The sequence below is a fragment of the Rousettus aegyptiacus genome, unplaced genomic scaffold (assembly GCF_014176215.1).
Source record: "Rousettus aegyptiacus isolate mRouAeg1 unplaced genomic scaffold, mRouAeg1.p scaffold_m13_p_11, whole genome shotgun sequence".
In the NCBI taxonomy this organism is placed as follows: Eukaryota; Metazoa; Chordata; class Mammalia; order Chiroptera; family Pteropodidae; genus Rousettus; species Rousettus aegyptiacus.
The window spans coordinates 4,609,959-4,623,073 of record NW_023416286.1 but is presented as its reverse complement, the minus strand read 5'-3'; the positions used below and the strand labels follow the sequence as shown (position 1 = coordinate 4,623,073).

The window sequence follows — 13,115 nt, the reverse complement described above, 5'->3', positions numbered from 1 at the left end:
CCTCTCCTGAGAGGCAAATCCCAGACATCATTCCTCCGCCATGAACACCCCAAAACCCGTCTTTAACGTACGAGGACATTTAAGATACAAACAGAAGCACCGTTATCACATACGCAGGATTGTCAAGACTTCAGGAGCGTGTGTGTGTGTGGACACTTCTCCGATTACCTCACAGGTGTCTTCGGTGAATTAATCCGTGAATACGGCCGCACATTGCGCCTTGTCGACGTGTTTATTAAATCTCTCTTAATTGATTAGTGTACCCCCTTTATCCATGCTGCTCAGTTGTGGAAGAAGCCAGGTCATTTGCCCTGTAGAGTTTCCCACGGTCCAGATTTTGTGGATCTGGTCTTCATGGTTAATGTATTCCTCTCTTTTCCACATTTGTGATGAAGCAGCTATCAAACTCGGTTCAGGGCGTTGGCAAGACGCCTTGCTTCTGTCAGGAGGTGCTGAGGCCGATGACTCCGGATAGTGAGAGCTGCATCCCTCTCTGACAAAGTTCTCATCAGCCCAGCGCCTTTGGGGTGTTTTCGCTGGCATTTCTCTCATTCCTGGAGAAGTCGAGCACTTTTTCTCACGTTCAGTTGCCAGTTGGGTTTCTGCTTTTGTGAGTTGTCTGCTCACCTGTCATGTTCGTTCTCCTTCTGATCACCCCTACCTTATTGATGTCTAGGAGTTCTTTACATAGTCTGGAGATGAGCCCTGTATGAATTCATGTGTTTCGAAACTCTCCTCCTTGCCTTCCCCGGGCCTTTTCCCTCTCTTACTGTAAGTGTCTTTTGATCAACAGAGGTTCTTCTTTTTTATGTAGACTCATTTAGACGTTTCTCCTGTGAAGTCAGTCCTTTTTATGTCCTGTCTCAGAATCCTTTTGCCCCAGTGTCACGAAGACATTCTCCTATGTCGTCATCTACGATTCTGACACCTACAGTTCGCCTGGGATCGATTTCTGATGAGGCGGGGGTCCTTTCATTGACTAGTCAGTCATGCATCCCGCTGCCGTTTGTTGAAAAGAGCGTCCTTATCCTACTGCTCAGCCACTGTCGCCTTTGTCCCGATGCGTGGTCACACGCGGACGAGGTTCTGCGCTCTGTAGTCCAGTGGCTTATTTGTCTCTCCTGGTGCCGGCGCCATCCTGTTTTAATTACGGTAGCTTTGCAATCAGTCCGATGTTGGGTGGAGCCAGTCCTCTCTCTTTGTTTTTTCTTTTCAAGATTTTTTTGGTTATTCTTGATAATCTGTGTTTCCATATAAATATCAGAATTAAAGGGTTTACGGTATAAACACATACAACTTGTTGGAATTTTCATGGGTATGGTGTTGAATCTATAGAACAATTTAGGGAGAGCTGAAATCTTTATAAATACTGTAGTGAGTGTTCCAATCTGTAGACAGAGTAAGTCTTTACATTTATGTAGGTCTCGTTTAACATCTCAATAATGTTGTTCCATTAACCCTTGTTGTTGTTAGGTTATTTTTTTCATCTTGGGTACTTTCATTATCGGTTTCTTTACTTCGAATAGTAATCACGTTGATTTGAGTATAATTGATAATTGTATATTGATTGTGTATCTAGCAACTTCAGTTAGCTCTCTCATTATTTCTAATAATTTGTCTGTAGATTCTGTCTGATTTTCCGTGTTTATCATCATCCGCAAATGACCGTTCTGTTAATTCCTTCTCGATCCTTATCTTCCGTGTCTTCTTATCGCGTCATCGCACTGGACAGGGCCTCCAGCACGGTGTTGAGAAGTAGGGATAGGTGGCCTTCGTGTCTCACTCTTGATTACGAGGGCAGATTCAAAGTTTTGCCCACAACGTAGGTATCCGTATGTGTTTCAGATCCCTAATTGATGTTAATTTTCAGGCAGGGTGAGAACAACTGAGTTAATATACAGTTTTGGTGATGATTGAGGATCGGTGGCCAGAGAGATTTTTCATTAGGAGTTGGTAAAGGGTGATGAGCTAATTCCATAATTCTGCTTTTGTTAGCTGGACTTCTTCGATGAGGAAAGCGTTCCCGTATCAACTGTTTGGTTTCCCCGAGGTACATTTCCTGTGGGAAAGGCATGACTGATGCTTGTTCCCCGCCCCTTTGCTATCCTTCTGTCAGAAGAATGACTCGGTTTCCTTACATCCTCCATGACGATCAACGAGTTGTGTTCAGTTTTCACTACGATTACATACTCACGAATGTAAATTTAGTCGATGGTATGTTGGGTCCTATGCCGCCGTGACAAATTGCAATCTTTGTGGTTTCAAACAACAGAAATTAATTTTCTTCCCATTCTAGAGGCCAGAAGTCTGAAATCACTTTCACTGGGCTGAGATCAAGGGGCTGACTGGGCAGTTCTGCCCCTAGAGGCTGTGGGCGAATCCGTTTCTTTTTTTCCAGCTTCTGGTGGCTGTCACCAATCTTCGGCTTGTGACCGCTTCGCTTCAACCTTTGTCCCTGTAGCCACACTGCCCATCTCCTCTTCAGTGGCGGGTCTCCCTCAGCCTCTCTTCTCTAGGAGACCTGAGATTATACTTAGGGCCCCCTTTGATCATCCCTTCATCTCAAAGTTCTTGATTTAATCAGATCTATAAACTTTTCTTTTTTTCCTATATGAGGTAACTTTCACAGATTCCAGAGATCAGAACATGGATGTCTTTTGGGAGGCTGATATTCAGCCCACCACACGTGGCTGCCTTGTTTCGTAGCACGTCGAGAGGTCTTGGACTTTCCACCCCAGAGCTGGTAGGAGCAATCTTTCCAAGGAGCACTCGTTCCTTTAGTAGGAAATTGTCTTTAGAGACCGCAGTCTGGTCCTATGGGGTGTTCACAGCCATTGGCTTGAGAGTGCTATTAGGCGTTCTGAGGTGGAAAGAGCCAGAAAGCGGACACATTTTTAGAAAGAGAAAGATGATGTCTGTGCTTATTAACCTCTTTCATTTGTATGACTTTTCTCATGCTGAAAAATCTTAGTTTCTAGTAACAGTAACATAATTCCTAACTATGTATTTGCTTTATCCTAATAATAACGATGTAATCAGTAATAATGAGAGTACTGAATGAATTTAAGATTTTTTTTTGCAGTTCTTTTTGCCCTTAGGGTATATCGTACTTACTAAAATTGAAAAAAAATTTTTTTTGGTCACTTGACATGTATCTCTGGTATGCCACCAACTTCGATATACAGTTGGAGTGGTTTGAGTCACTTTTAAACATTTTAGCGATTGATTCTGTTAAAATTTATTTGTGTGGAATATTTTGTTTTTATTATTATTATTTTTTTGGGGGGGCAACCCTTGGTCGACCTCACAGATTGCAAGGTTCTTGTCCGCTTACACTCCCTCGCTTTTTATTTTTTACACCTACAGCACCTGGTCTTCCTAGGTGGTCTCCCATGCAAGTACTAACCAGGCCCGACCCTCTTAGCTTCCGGGATCAGATGGCATCGTGCTTGTTCAGTGTGTAGAACATTCTCACAGTTCCAAAGTCAAAATTAAAAAAGAGGGTACATTCAGAGGGGTCCGGCTTGTGTCCCGGTGGCCAATTCTGTCCCTCCACCTTTCGGAGGTACCTTACTTTTAAAAATTTTTGATTCAGCCTTATCTAGTTTTGAAATATGAACAGATGTAACTTGTAATTCCTTTTTTTCTCTCCCATGAGGACACACACGAAACATCGTTCCGCACTGTTTTTAAACTTCTATCTGGTTGTCACTTGGTGACGGGACATAGAGATCTTTCTTGTTCCTTTTCACAGTCGTGTGGGACTCAGCTGAGCGGATGCGCCATAGAAAATCAACCAGTTCTCTGCCGATGTACGTTTTGGTCATTGCCACTGTTTTGCTATTACAGATAGTGCTGTGAGGAATAGCCTTGTGTGCAAGTCTTTTTCTTAAGGAAGCGTTCTAAAAGGGGCCCTGTGACCTGATCGGATTTGCATTTCAGAGAGTCCTTCTGTGAAAGGGAGCCAGTGTGACCTGGCTGGGAGGCCGGGGTAGGCTGGGGCCAGGACCAGGGTGAGGCTCTGAGGGTATGGAGAACAGATCGATGACATCTTTTGGAATTAGCACTCCCAGGGCTGTGTCCGCCCCAGCGGGTGGATGGCAAGTGGATGAAGGTGACCTGGCAGTGAGGACAGCTGGGAGCTGTGGGTCTATCCATCCTGGGGGAGGGGAACTGGTGTGTAAGGATCCTCGAATAGGAGTGGGGATGACGAGAGTGCCCTCACACGCTGCCCCCCGCCACCCCCCCAGGCACCAGCCCTCACTTTCTTCCCTCTCCCCGCCCCGCCCAGGGCATCACGCCAGGCATCCTAGAAGCAGGAGCTGTAGGCGCAGCTGAGCCGGTCGTGCGAGGAGGCGCTGGCGGAGTGGGTGCTGGCGGGGCAGGCGGCGCCAGGGGGCCGAGGCGCTGCGCAGACCGTTGGTCTGCCTGGAGCAGGAGCCCCGGCGGGAGCGCGGCCTCGGGCCCTGCTGGGCCAGAGCTGCAGCCTGGATGTTACCGCCTGGCAAAGGAAGTTTAGGGGCGCGGCGGGGGCGGGGAAGGCATGCCGACCCGGGACCCCAGCCTCAGCCTCGACCTCTGCACCCTCGCGTCTCAGCTGCTGGAGGAGGTGAAGGCGTCGGTACGGAGTTGCGCGCCCACCCGAAGACCCTGAACAGCAAGCTCGCCCCTTCCTTAAGGGGGAGAGGTGCGCGGCCTGGGGTGAGCTTGGGGCAGGCTGGGCGGAGCTAGAGGGGAGCGGGCGGGGTCTGAGCGCAGGGACGGGACCTGCGCAGGATGGAGGTGGGCGAGTAAAGGGGGGAGGGGTGCCGGGTAGCGGGTGCCTGAGGGGCTGCGTGCAAACAGGAGGCGCCCACGGGTGGAAGGGGTGGGTGGGGTCTGTGGAGCGATGAGCAGGGCCGGAGGCTGCTGCATCAGGAGGTTGGGCCTGGATTGGGGACCGGGGCAGAGGGGCGGGGCCTGAGGGTCCCGTGGAGGGACAGGGCACTGAGCAGCTGATGAAGATCCGGGATGGTGTGCGCTGGTTTCGTGCCGGGGCAGGGGGTGGGAAGTGAGGAGTTCCAGGGAGCTTTGGGAGACCACGAAGAAGGCCCCGGGGAAGGGGGTGTGGGGCAGTGATGCGTATCTGGGGGAGAGTTTCGTGGGGCTCTGAGAGGGGCGGAGAGTCTGTGCGACTCTGGCGCGAGGGTGCGGATGACCAGCAGTTTGGGAGGATGGACCCGAAGGTTCGGAGCTGCTGCGGGCCGGGAAGGAGCTTGGGACAGGACTTGGCCTGGCCGGCGGGAAGCTGACAGCGGGTCCTGTGCTCGCAGGAGGAGACAGACCTCGCCAGCGGTTCCGCCCCCGGGGCCCAAGGACCGGGCTGCGTGGTCTTGTCTCGGGAGCGCTCCACGTCTCCTGGCCGAGGTGCTGCGCGCTCCCGGTCGCGGGGCCGGGGTCAAGGCCATCCCGCCCGCCCGCCTGCCCCTCGCCCTCCCCCACGGGTCTGTGCCGCCCCAGCCCCGTGAGTGGGAGGAGGCCGACAGGACTAGAGCGGCGGGGGCGGGAGCCTGTGACCCCAGCCTCTTGTTGCCCGCCCCAGGTGGTCGCGTGCCATCGCAGCCATTGCGAAAGCCAAGGAGAAGCAGCAGAGAGAGGTCAAGGTGAAGCTAGCGCCCCTCCCCCTCCCCTGCCCCTCCCCCTGCCCCTTTACTCGGCTGTCTGTTTTGTAAACAAACATATTTGCCCTTGGGGTCCCTCAGCTGGTGACCTAAGAGTAAGGGTGGAGGGGAGACATGTGAGGATGGGGTGGCCTGCAGTGGGCACCTGTGCGCATTTCTGGGCATGTCTGTGATTGGGGGCAGGTTGGGGTTCAGGCTTAAGAAAAACTCCCATACTCTGAAGCAGCGTGAGGGGGTGCGGTGGGGTGGTGGTGAGCAGCCTGTCCCAGAGGGGTCCAAGGACAGACTGGGCACAGGAAGTCTCTGGCTACGTGGTGGAGAGGGGCGCCTCACGGCGTGGCTCACTGCCTGGGAGGGCCCCGAAGCTGCTGTCAGTGACATCTGGGCTGGCTTGGGGCCGATTCCCGCGTTCCGACCTGAGACCTCTGGGTCCTGAGCTGTGATGTTGCTTCTGAGCTGGGATCTCTGGGGACTTGCTTCGGGGTCAGGGCCTCCGGGTTCTGCGCAGCAGCCGGGACAGAGCGCTGGGAGGCGGGGGCTCGGCCGGGGGCTCGGTGGGAGGAAGGTTTGCGGCGGGCGGACACGGGAGCGCAGTCGGAGCTGACCTTTATTGGGGGGTGTGGGCTTCTGACGGCGCGGACATAGGGCCTCACACGCGGTGTCGTGGCCACGTCTGGATGATTTCGTACAGCTGGTCTCCCGGCGAGAGTGTCCGCTGCACGTCCCGGTGTCCTTTGACCTCGTAGTTGGGGTGCAGGACCCCTTTAGCCACACCACAAGCCAGCAGACTCTTGGCCGCCCTGATGGCCCGGGGCGGGGGCGTCCGCTCTGGGTGGGGCAGAGGCAGGCATTGAGTGGGGCTTCCTCAGCGCGCAGGGGAGTGTGGGGCAGCGTTCCCAACTGTGCAAGGGCCCGGATCGCACTCTGCCGTCCCCTGGCACCGACTTCACTGCCCTGTGCCTCAGTTTCCTCATCTGTGAAAGGAGAGACTAGAGGTCCCTGCCTGGGGCAATGCGATCGTGTGCTTTCTGTGCAGCTGTGGAAGGACACCCGGTGCGGCAAATGCCAGCAGTCATCGTGATCGCTCATTCGCCCTGTCCCCCAGGCCCGGGGGTCCTACCCACAGCAATGCTGTTACCAAGCACCGCTCGGTGCCGTGGGCCGGCAGAGGAACGTTTCTATAGATTGAGTAATCCTCGTCCGAACCGTGTGGTTGAAGTGGTTATTACCCAAGGGAGCAAATGAAACTCGGAAAAGCAGAGTCACTTGTGCAAGGGCACAGAGCTTGTAGGTGGCAGTCTCCCAACGACCACGCGGCGTCCGGTGCTGTCCCCCAGGCCCGGGTGAGCTCCCTCTCCTGACTGGCTGGACAGTCACTCACCCATGTAGTTGCCCATGAAGGTGATGCCGATGGATATGGCGTTCCAGCTTTTCCCCGCGTGGGCCCCCTTGACGGTCCAGCCCCGGCCCTCGTACACGAGGCCGTCTTCTCCGATCAGGAAGCTGTGGGGGGCGGGGGTGAGGGAGGGCGATGAGGAAGGGAGGGCCTCCTGGGAGAGGGCTCCCCCTCCCTCCACTCACCCCTGCCTTTTATTCCTGTCACTCACACAGAGTGTCCCCACACCCTCCTTGCCCCATTCTCCCCCAACAACGACAAAGACAGTGGCCCGTGCTGTCCTCAGCACGGCTCTGCGTGCATCTTTCTCATCCTCTCAGCGACCCATGAGTCACTCCTGCCCCCATTCTGTAGACAGAGAATCAGAGAGGTGGAGACACCTGCCCATGGTCACACAGCCAGTGAGGGGCAGAGCCGGGATTTTCACTCAGGTCTCCGTGACTCCCACCCCCAGGATCTGATTCCTTGCTCTCTCCTGCCTCCCTGGAGGATTTGTTGAGCTCTTGATTTGCTAAGTCCTCACATGCAGCCCTCTGAGGCAGGAACTGTTGTCACCCTGACTTGAAGCTGAGGAAGCAGAGACTTAGAGACGAGTTGCCCAAGGTCACGCCCCAGAGGCCCCTGCCTCAGAACGCTCCATCGAGCAGCTCTCCTGCCCTCACCCCAGCCTGCTTCCTGTCCTGTTCCCCGCCAGGGTCTACTTAAGAGACAGGGTCGGGGACTTCGGGGCTGGGGCTGCCACCGGCCATGGAGCCCGTAGCCCCGGCAGATCCTCGACACTCACTGACACCCCTCGATAGAGCGAGTGTGACCGGGCTCGTTGGAGTTGACGAGAAGATGGAGCAGCAGCACCTGCGCCTTTACCCCCTGGCTCACGGTCGTCACTGACGCACGGCGTGTCGGAACTTCCGAATCTGGGGTCCTGGATCTGCCACTTAGGAAGCCAGACCCTCAGAATCCGGATCTGAAGACACTAGAAATACCACAGTGACCCTGGCCCCCGGGATGGGCCGGTAATGGCCCTGCTGACGTCCCCAGCTCCAGGCACCGGCTACTGGTGCCCCCTGTGCATTTGTTAAACGGACGCATCTAATTTAAACCTCCGCCACCAGCACCAACCCGGTGGGTGCTTCGGGAACGTCACAGGTGAAGAAACCGAGGCCCTGAGAAAACGTGAGGTGACAAGGGGGGAACGTTCAGAACATTTGGGTCCGGCTCTGAATCCTAACGTCTGAGGAACAGACCCGGGTCTGCTTTCCCGCGGGCGGTTCGGGCCCGAGGCTGAGGAGCCAGGCTGTGGTGTTCCTGACTCCAAGGGTACGCTAAGAATGGGGGTTTCTTGTAAACACAGTCTTGACGTTAGAACCTTGGAGTTCTAAAATCCTGACCCTGGAGAGCTGGGGATGCTCTGGGAGGCTTCCAGAGTTCTCCGAGTGAGATCCCCAGATTTCTCGGCCGCACCCCGGCCCGACCGAGGCCCCGTAGGGGTGGGACCTGGGAACCTGCATGTCCAGTAAGGCGCCGGCAGCTAGAAGGAGAGCCTGCTCACAGCTGTCCCTGAGCTGCTGCCTCCTCAGGAGAGCCAGAGTCCCCGCCATGGCCCGCAGGCCCTGTGCCCTCGCTCCTCCCATCTCCTCCTCGTCGCCTTCAGTCCTCCCAGCTGCCGCGGGACACCCTGACCTCTGGCCTTTCTGCCTCACCCCGCTCGCTTGGCCCCACGCCCTTTACCCCGCAGTCCCCTCAGCTTGCTCTGCTTCCCCAGCTGCCCCCTCCAGAGCCACCTCAGAGCCACCAGAACGGGAAGATGTTCCCTTCACCCCGCCCTTCCAGAGGAGCCCATGTGGGTCTGGTTCCCGCTTCTGAGGTCGCTCAGCCGCCCCGCTTCCACCCCGTCTGAACCCATCGTGCGGCCTGAGTTTCTCCCCGCTGGTCTTCGCATCCAGTGGGGTGAGGGTCGCACTGTTCGCGGCTGCGTTCCCAGCCCAGCGGCGGGCGCGTGGCCTGGGGCAGAGCAGGTGCCTGATGGCCACCGTCCACAGACTCGGGGACTAAGCCCACGTGCCAGGAGGTGTCCCGGGCGCTTTGCCCGTCGGGGTTTCATGCTCCGGTGGACCACGGTGCCCGGCTGGCACTGGCCCCTGGCCCCAGCTCAACCAGGCCGACTGTCTGCCTCCCAGCAAAGGCGCCAGACCCGGTCAGGAGGAACCCACGTCCCCTCACGTTTTCTCAGGGCCTCGGTTGCTGCAGGGGCTCCAGGGGAGAAGAACACTTTTGTGGGTGTTGACAAAGTCTGTCTTTCCCTCTGGGAACCGGAATTGGGACATCTGCCTTTCCCACCTCCTCCTCGCACCTCTGTGCCGCCTGCAGCCGCCCCGGCCCTGTGTGGTGACTCGGCAGAAACGGCACCCACACCCTGCGAGGCTGAGTCCACTGTGCCGGGTGTCAGCGGGCGACCCGCCGCTCGCTGCTGGGGCACAGCCCTGCCGCCTCCCGTCCGCGCTTACTTGTAGCCCACGTCGCAGAAGCCGAGCGTCTGCTTGTGGTAGTGCTGCACGTTCTGGGCCTGCTGCCGGCACAAGGCCGGCGTGTTGCAGACGCTGCCCGCCGTGTGCGACACCACCACGTAGCGCACCGGTTGCTTCAGATCGTCCGTGCACTCGGATGCCTGGGCCCCCCACTCTCTCTTGGGCACAATGGGGCCGCAGCACGACTCGTCTTCTTGCGCCGCCGCAAGGCCCAGCAGGGCCAGGAGCGCCCAGGGCACCAGCGCGCAGCGTCGGGACATGGCGCGCAGGGAGCACAGCGATGGGGAGGGCGGAGCGCGGGCCGCCCGGGCCGCCTTTATACGCTGGGGCCTCACGGTGGGGTGGGGCGAGCCTTGCCTCACACCCCCGCAGGATTTCGCGGGGAGGTGACTTGGGACCCCAGCCTCTGCTTCCTTCTCCCACGGCGCCGCCGCAACAGGATGCGCTGCGGTTAGGTCCGAGGTCGGGGGAGGGAGAAGCCATGACGAAGCCAAGGGGCCCCTCGCCCCGCTGAGCGCGCGGACCGGGAGGCTCACAGGCCGCCGGGCGCTTCGCCCTGTGGTTTCTGGAAGAGCCGGGGCCTGCATCCTCACCCGGCTTTGTAGCATCTCTCAGTGGGGCGTCGGACCACTCGGCAGGGGACCACTCGGCAGGGGCTTAACACCGCAAGGAGATGGGGCCCTGGGGTGTGGGGTGAGCTCTTCTTCCTTCTTCCTTCTTCCCGCAGGTACTGAGGTAACAGAGACTGCCGTTCTCAAAACACTTCTCCCAGGCCCCAGCCCGGTGTCAGTTAACCCCTCCGCACACCACAGAGGAGAGTCTTGAGAAGCCCATTTCACAGTTGGGTGAACTGTGGCTGTGGGAAGCAACGTCCTGTTGCTGAGACTTGGGATATAGTGAGCCAAAAAGCTGTTAGCATTTCATATTTCCACCAATAAAGTACTGGAGCCCCTACTCATCCCAGAGGTGAGTGCTATCACCTCCTAAATATAAGGTTCAAATGAGCAGAAGGAGAGCTTTTAGTGGCATTTTCTAATAAACACTCAGAAGATTGTTTTTTTTATGTTTGCTGCAAATTCGAGTTTGCCATTTGAATTTGTCTTCTGTCAATTATCTTTTTTATCTCCATTGCCCATTTAAAAATAAACCAACGTTTATTGTCTTGTTATCAATTTGCACAATGAAGAAAAGACTCCCATAACTAAGGCTATTGGGTTGTTCGTATGTACATTTTGAATATCAATTCCTTTAAAAACCATTTGTGTGTGTGTGTGTGTTATGGAATAACACACTCAATTCATGTGAATTGTAAGCTAAAAGTGGAGACTTCCGAGAAATTGCAGCAAATGCACAAGCTTCCCCAGCGCCTTGTGGCTCTACAGGGAATGTTCAGTCATCGGTGGTAGTGGGTACAGAAGTTTGAGAAGCTCTCACTGACACATTGTGCTTCTTGGGGTACAAACTATGTCTCATTGCTCTCTGCATCCTCATGCTAAATTCAGGGCCAGCCACAGACAGTGTGCCCAGGGATTCTTCGGTCCACCCTTCTATCGTCCCATCCGCGCATCCATCCTTGTTGAGGAACAATCCATAATGGTAGCCTTTGGATAACGTGAATTGAGTATGTTATTCCATAGATTACACACACACACACACACACACACACACACACATACACATACACATGCATATATATGTGTATATATATACATGGGATATAGTGAGCCAAAAAGTGTGTGTGTGTGTAGTGATTTTTATCAAAAAAGTCTGTGTTGCCCCTAGATCTTTTAGGAAAGACAGGGCATTCCAAGCAGATGCTTTTGAAAACATCTTCCAAGTAGTTCTGTTTATTTCTGGCCCAGGGGAGACACATAATCCCTGTTGGTAGGCAAGAGGCAGTGAACATGTTGTTACTCTGCAAAACTAAGAGTGTGGTAAAGAGGATGTGGAGAAGGCACTTGCCCAGGGTCACAGAGCTTGTTAGCAGCCTGCTTGTACTTTAGCTCCCGCTGCCAAATGACCTTGCTGTGAGCTGGCCTCCAAGGTGCTCACTGGCAAACATTAGAAGGCCAGCACATCTGCTCAGAGACCCGAGGTGCATGAGATACATCTGATCCTTCCAAAACTCCACCCAAGTTACCCTTTGGACTGCACACTGCCTCTCTGGGATGGGGAGAAGGGGTTCCAGAGCCACAATTCAAAATGGTCCCTTTTCAACCTTGAGACTCAAGAGCTCCTTTCTGAGTCCTCAGCTCCTTCCTGCCTTCTTAATCTCAAAAGGACTTCTGGACTGGAGCAGACATCTATCCCTCCGTCACCTGTCTGCCTGGGCTGGTTGTGCTGGTCCTTCTATAAACATTTAAAATTGCGAAAACCGAGGTTCAGAGAGGTGATCACACAGCTAATAAGTGACAGAGTCAGAATTCAGACCCACAGCTGTCTGAAGTCACCCTAATCTGACCTCTTTCCACCAGTTTAAGGCTGCCGGTTCGGCTTCCTTGACAAGGATGGATGCGCGGACAGGACGATGAAAGAATGGGCCAAAGCATCCCTGGGCACACTGTCTGTGGCTGGCCCTGAACTAAGCATGAGGATACAGAGAGGAATGAGACAGTTTGTACCCGAAGGAGTCCAATGCTTCTCAAACTTTTTTATACCCAAGAACCACAGATGACTTAATATTCCCTACATAGTCCCAAGGTGCTGGGAAGCCTTTGCATTTGCCGCAAGTGAGAAATTTTTCGGAAGTCTCCACTTTGACAGAGGACAGATTCAAATGGCAAATCCAAATGTGCAGCAAAGATAAAAAAAACAATCTCTGTGCAGCAAACATAAAAAAACAATCTCCTGAGTGTTTATTAGAAAATGCCTATTAAAGCTACAAAGAAATATCACTTTGTTATATTTAAGAGGTGATAGCACCCACCTCCGTGGTGAGTGGAGTTTCCAGTACATTATTGGTGGAAATATGAAATGCTAACAGCTTTTTGAAAAATTAAACACGCATAGTCTTTGACCTAGAGTCTATATTTATAATGCATAAATGTTTCAGCACATAGGGTTATATGTGTGATATTTGGAGCCAGCTTTGAGGGGGAAGAAGTCGAAAGCATCAAAAAAAAAAAATATACTGTGTCAACATGGCAAGCCTGTACTATGAAATATTATGCAATCATTATGAGGAAGATGTACAGACCTGGAGAGATACGCATGAAATATTAGATGACAAAAGGCAAAGAAATATGCATGGTTTTAATTTTTTTTAAATATGTCCTTATATAAGTTTGTAGGAAATGGACTATATGATTTAGAACGTAATCCCTGGGGCTAGGACACCTGTGGCTAAGCTCCAGCAATGCCATATTCTCGCTGTCAGTGTTAAGCCCTCCGGGCCTCAGTTTCCTTGACTATAAAAGGAGGTTAATCATATTCTCTCACAAACCTGTAAGGGGCATATGGTAATTTATGAAAAGTGCTTAGCCATGCCTGGTGTGCCATTCGATGATCCTGTGGGTATAACGAGCTCTACCTGAG

General features: G+C 53.9%; 1 protein-coding gene across 1 annotated transcript; it reads right to left on the bottom strand.

Moving 5' to 3' along the window:
• Window positions 1-6,249: 6,249 nt before the first annotated feature.
• Window positions 6,250-9,859, bottom strand: LOC107504796 (peptidoglycan recognition protein 1). Its single transcript, XM_016134316.2, has 3 exons — window positions 9,561-9,859; window positions 7,042-7,163; window positions 6,250-6,488 (listed from the first exon to the last, which is right to left on the bottom strand). The coding sequence occupies exons 1-3, from the start codon at window positions 9,839-9,841 to the stop codon at window positions 6,310-6,312; spliced, it is 582 nt and encodes a 193-aa protein (XP_015989802.2). The 5' UTR covers window positions 9,842-9,859; the 3' UTR covers window positions 6,250-6,309.
• Window positions 9,860-13,115: the final 3,256 nt, after the last annotated feature.

Excerpts from the sequence above, each read along its gene's own strand:
- LOC107504796 (XM_016134316.2), bottom strand. The coding sequence starts at position 9,841 with ATGTCCCGACGCTGCGCGCTGGTGCCCTGGGCGCTCCTGGCCCTGCTG. Across the intron at positions 7,164-9,560 it reads TTCTGCGACGTGGGCTACAA|CTTCCTGATCGGAGAAGACG; the intron begins GTAAGCGCGGAC and ends CGCCCCCCACAG. Across the intron at positions 6,489-7,041 it reads CTTCATGGGCAACTACATGG|AGCGGACGCCCCCGCCCCGG; the intron begins GTGAGTGACTGT and ends TGCCCCACCCAG.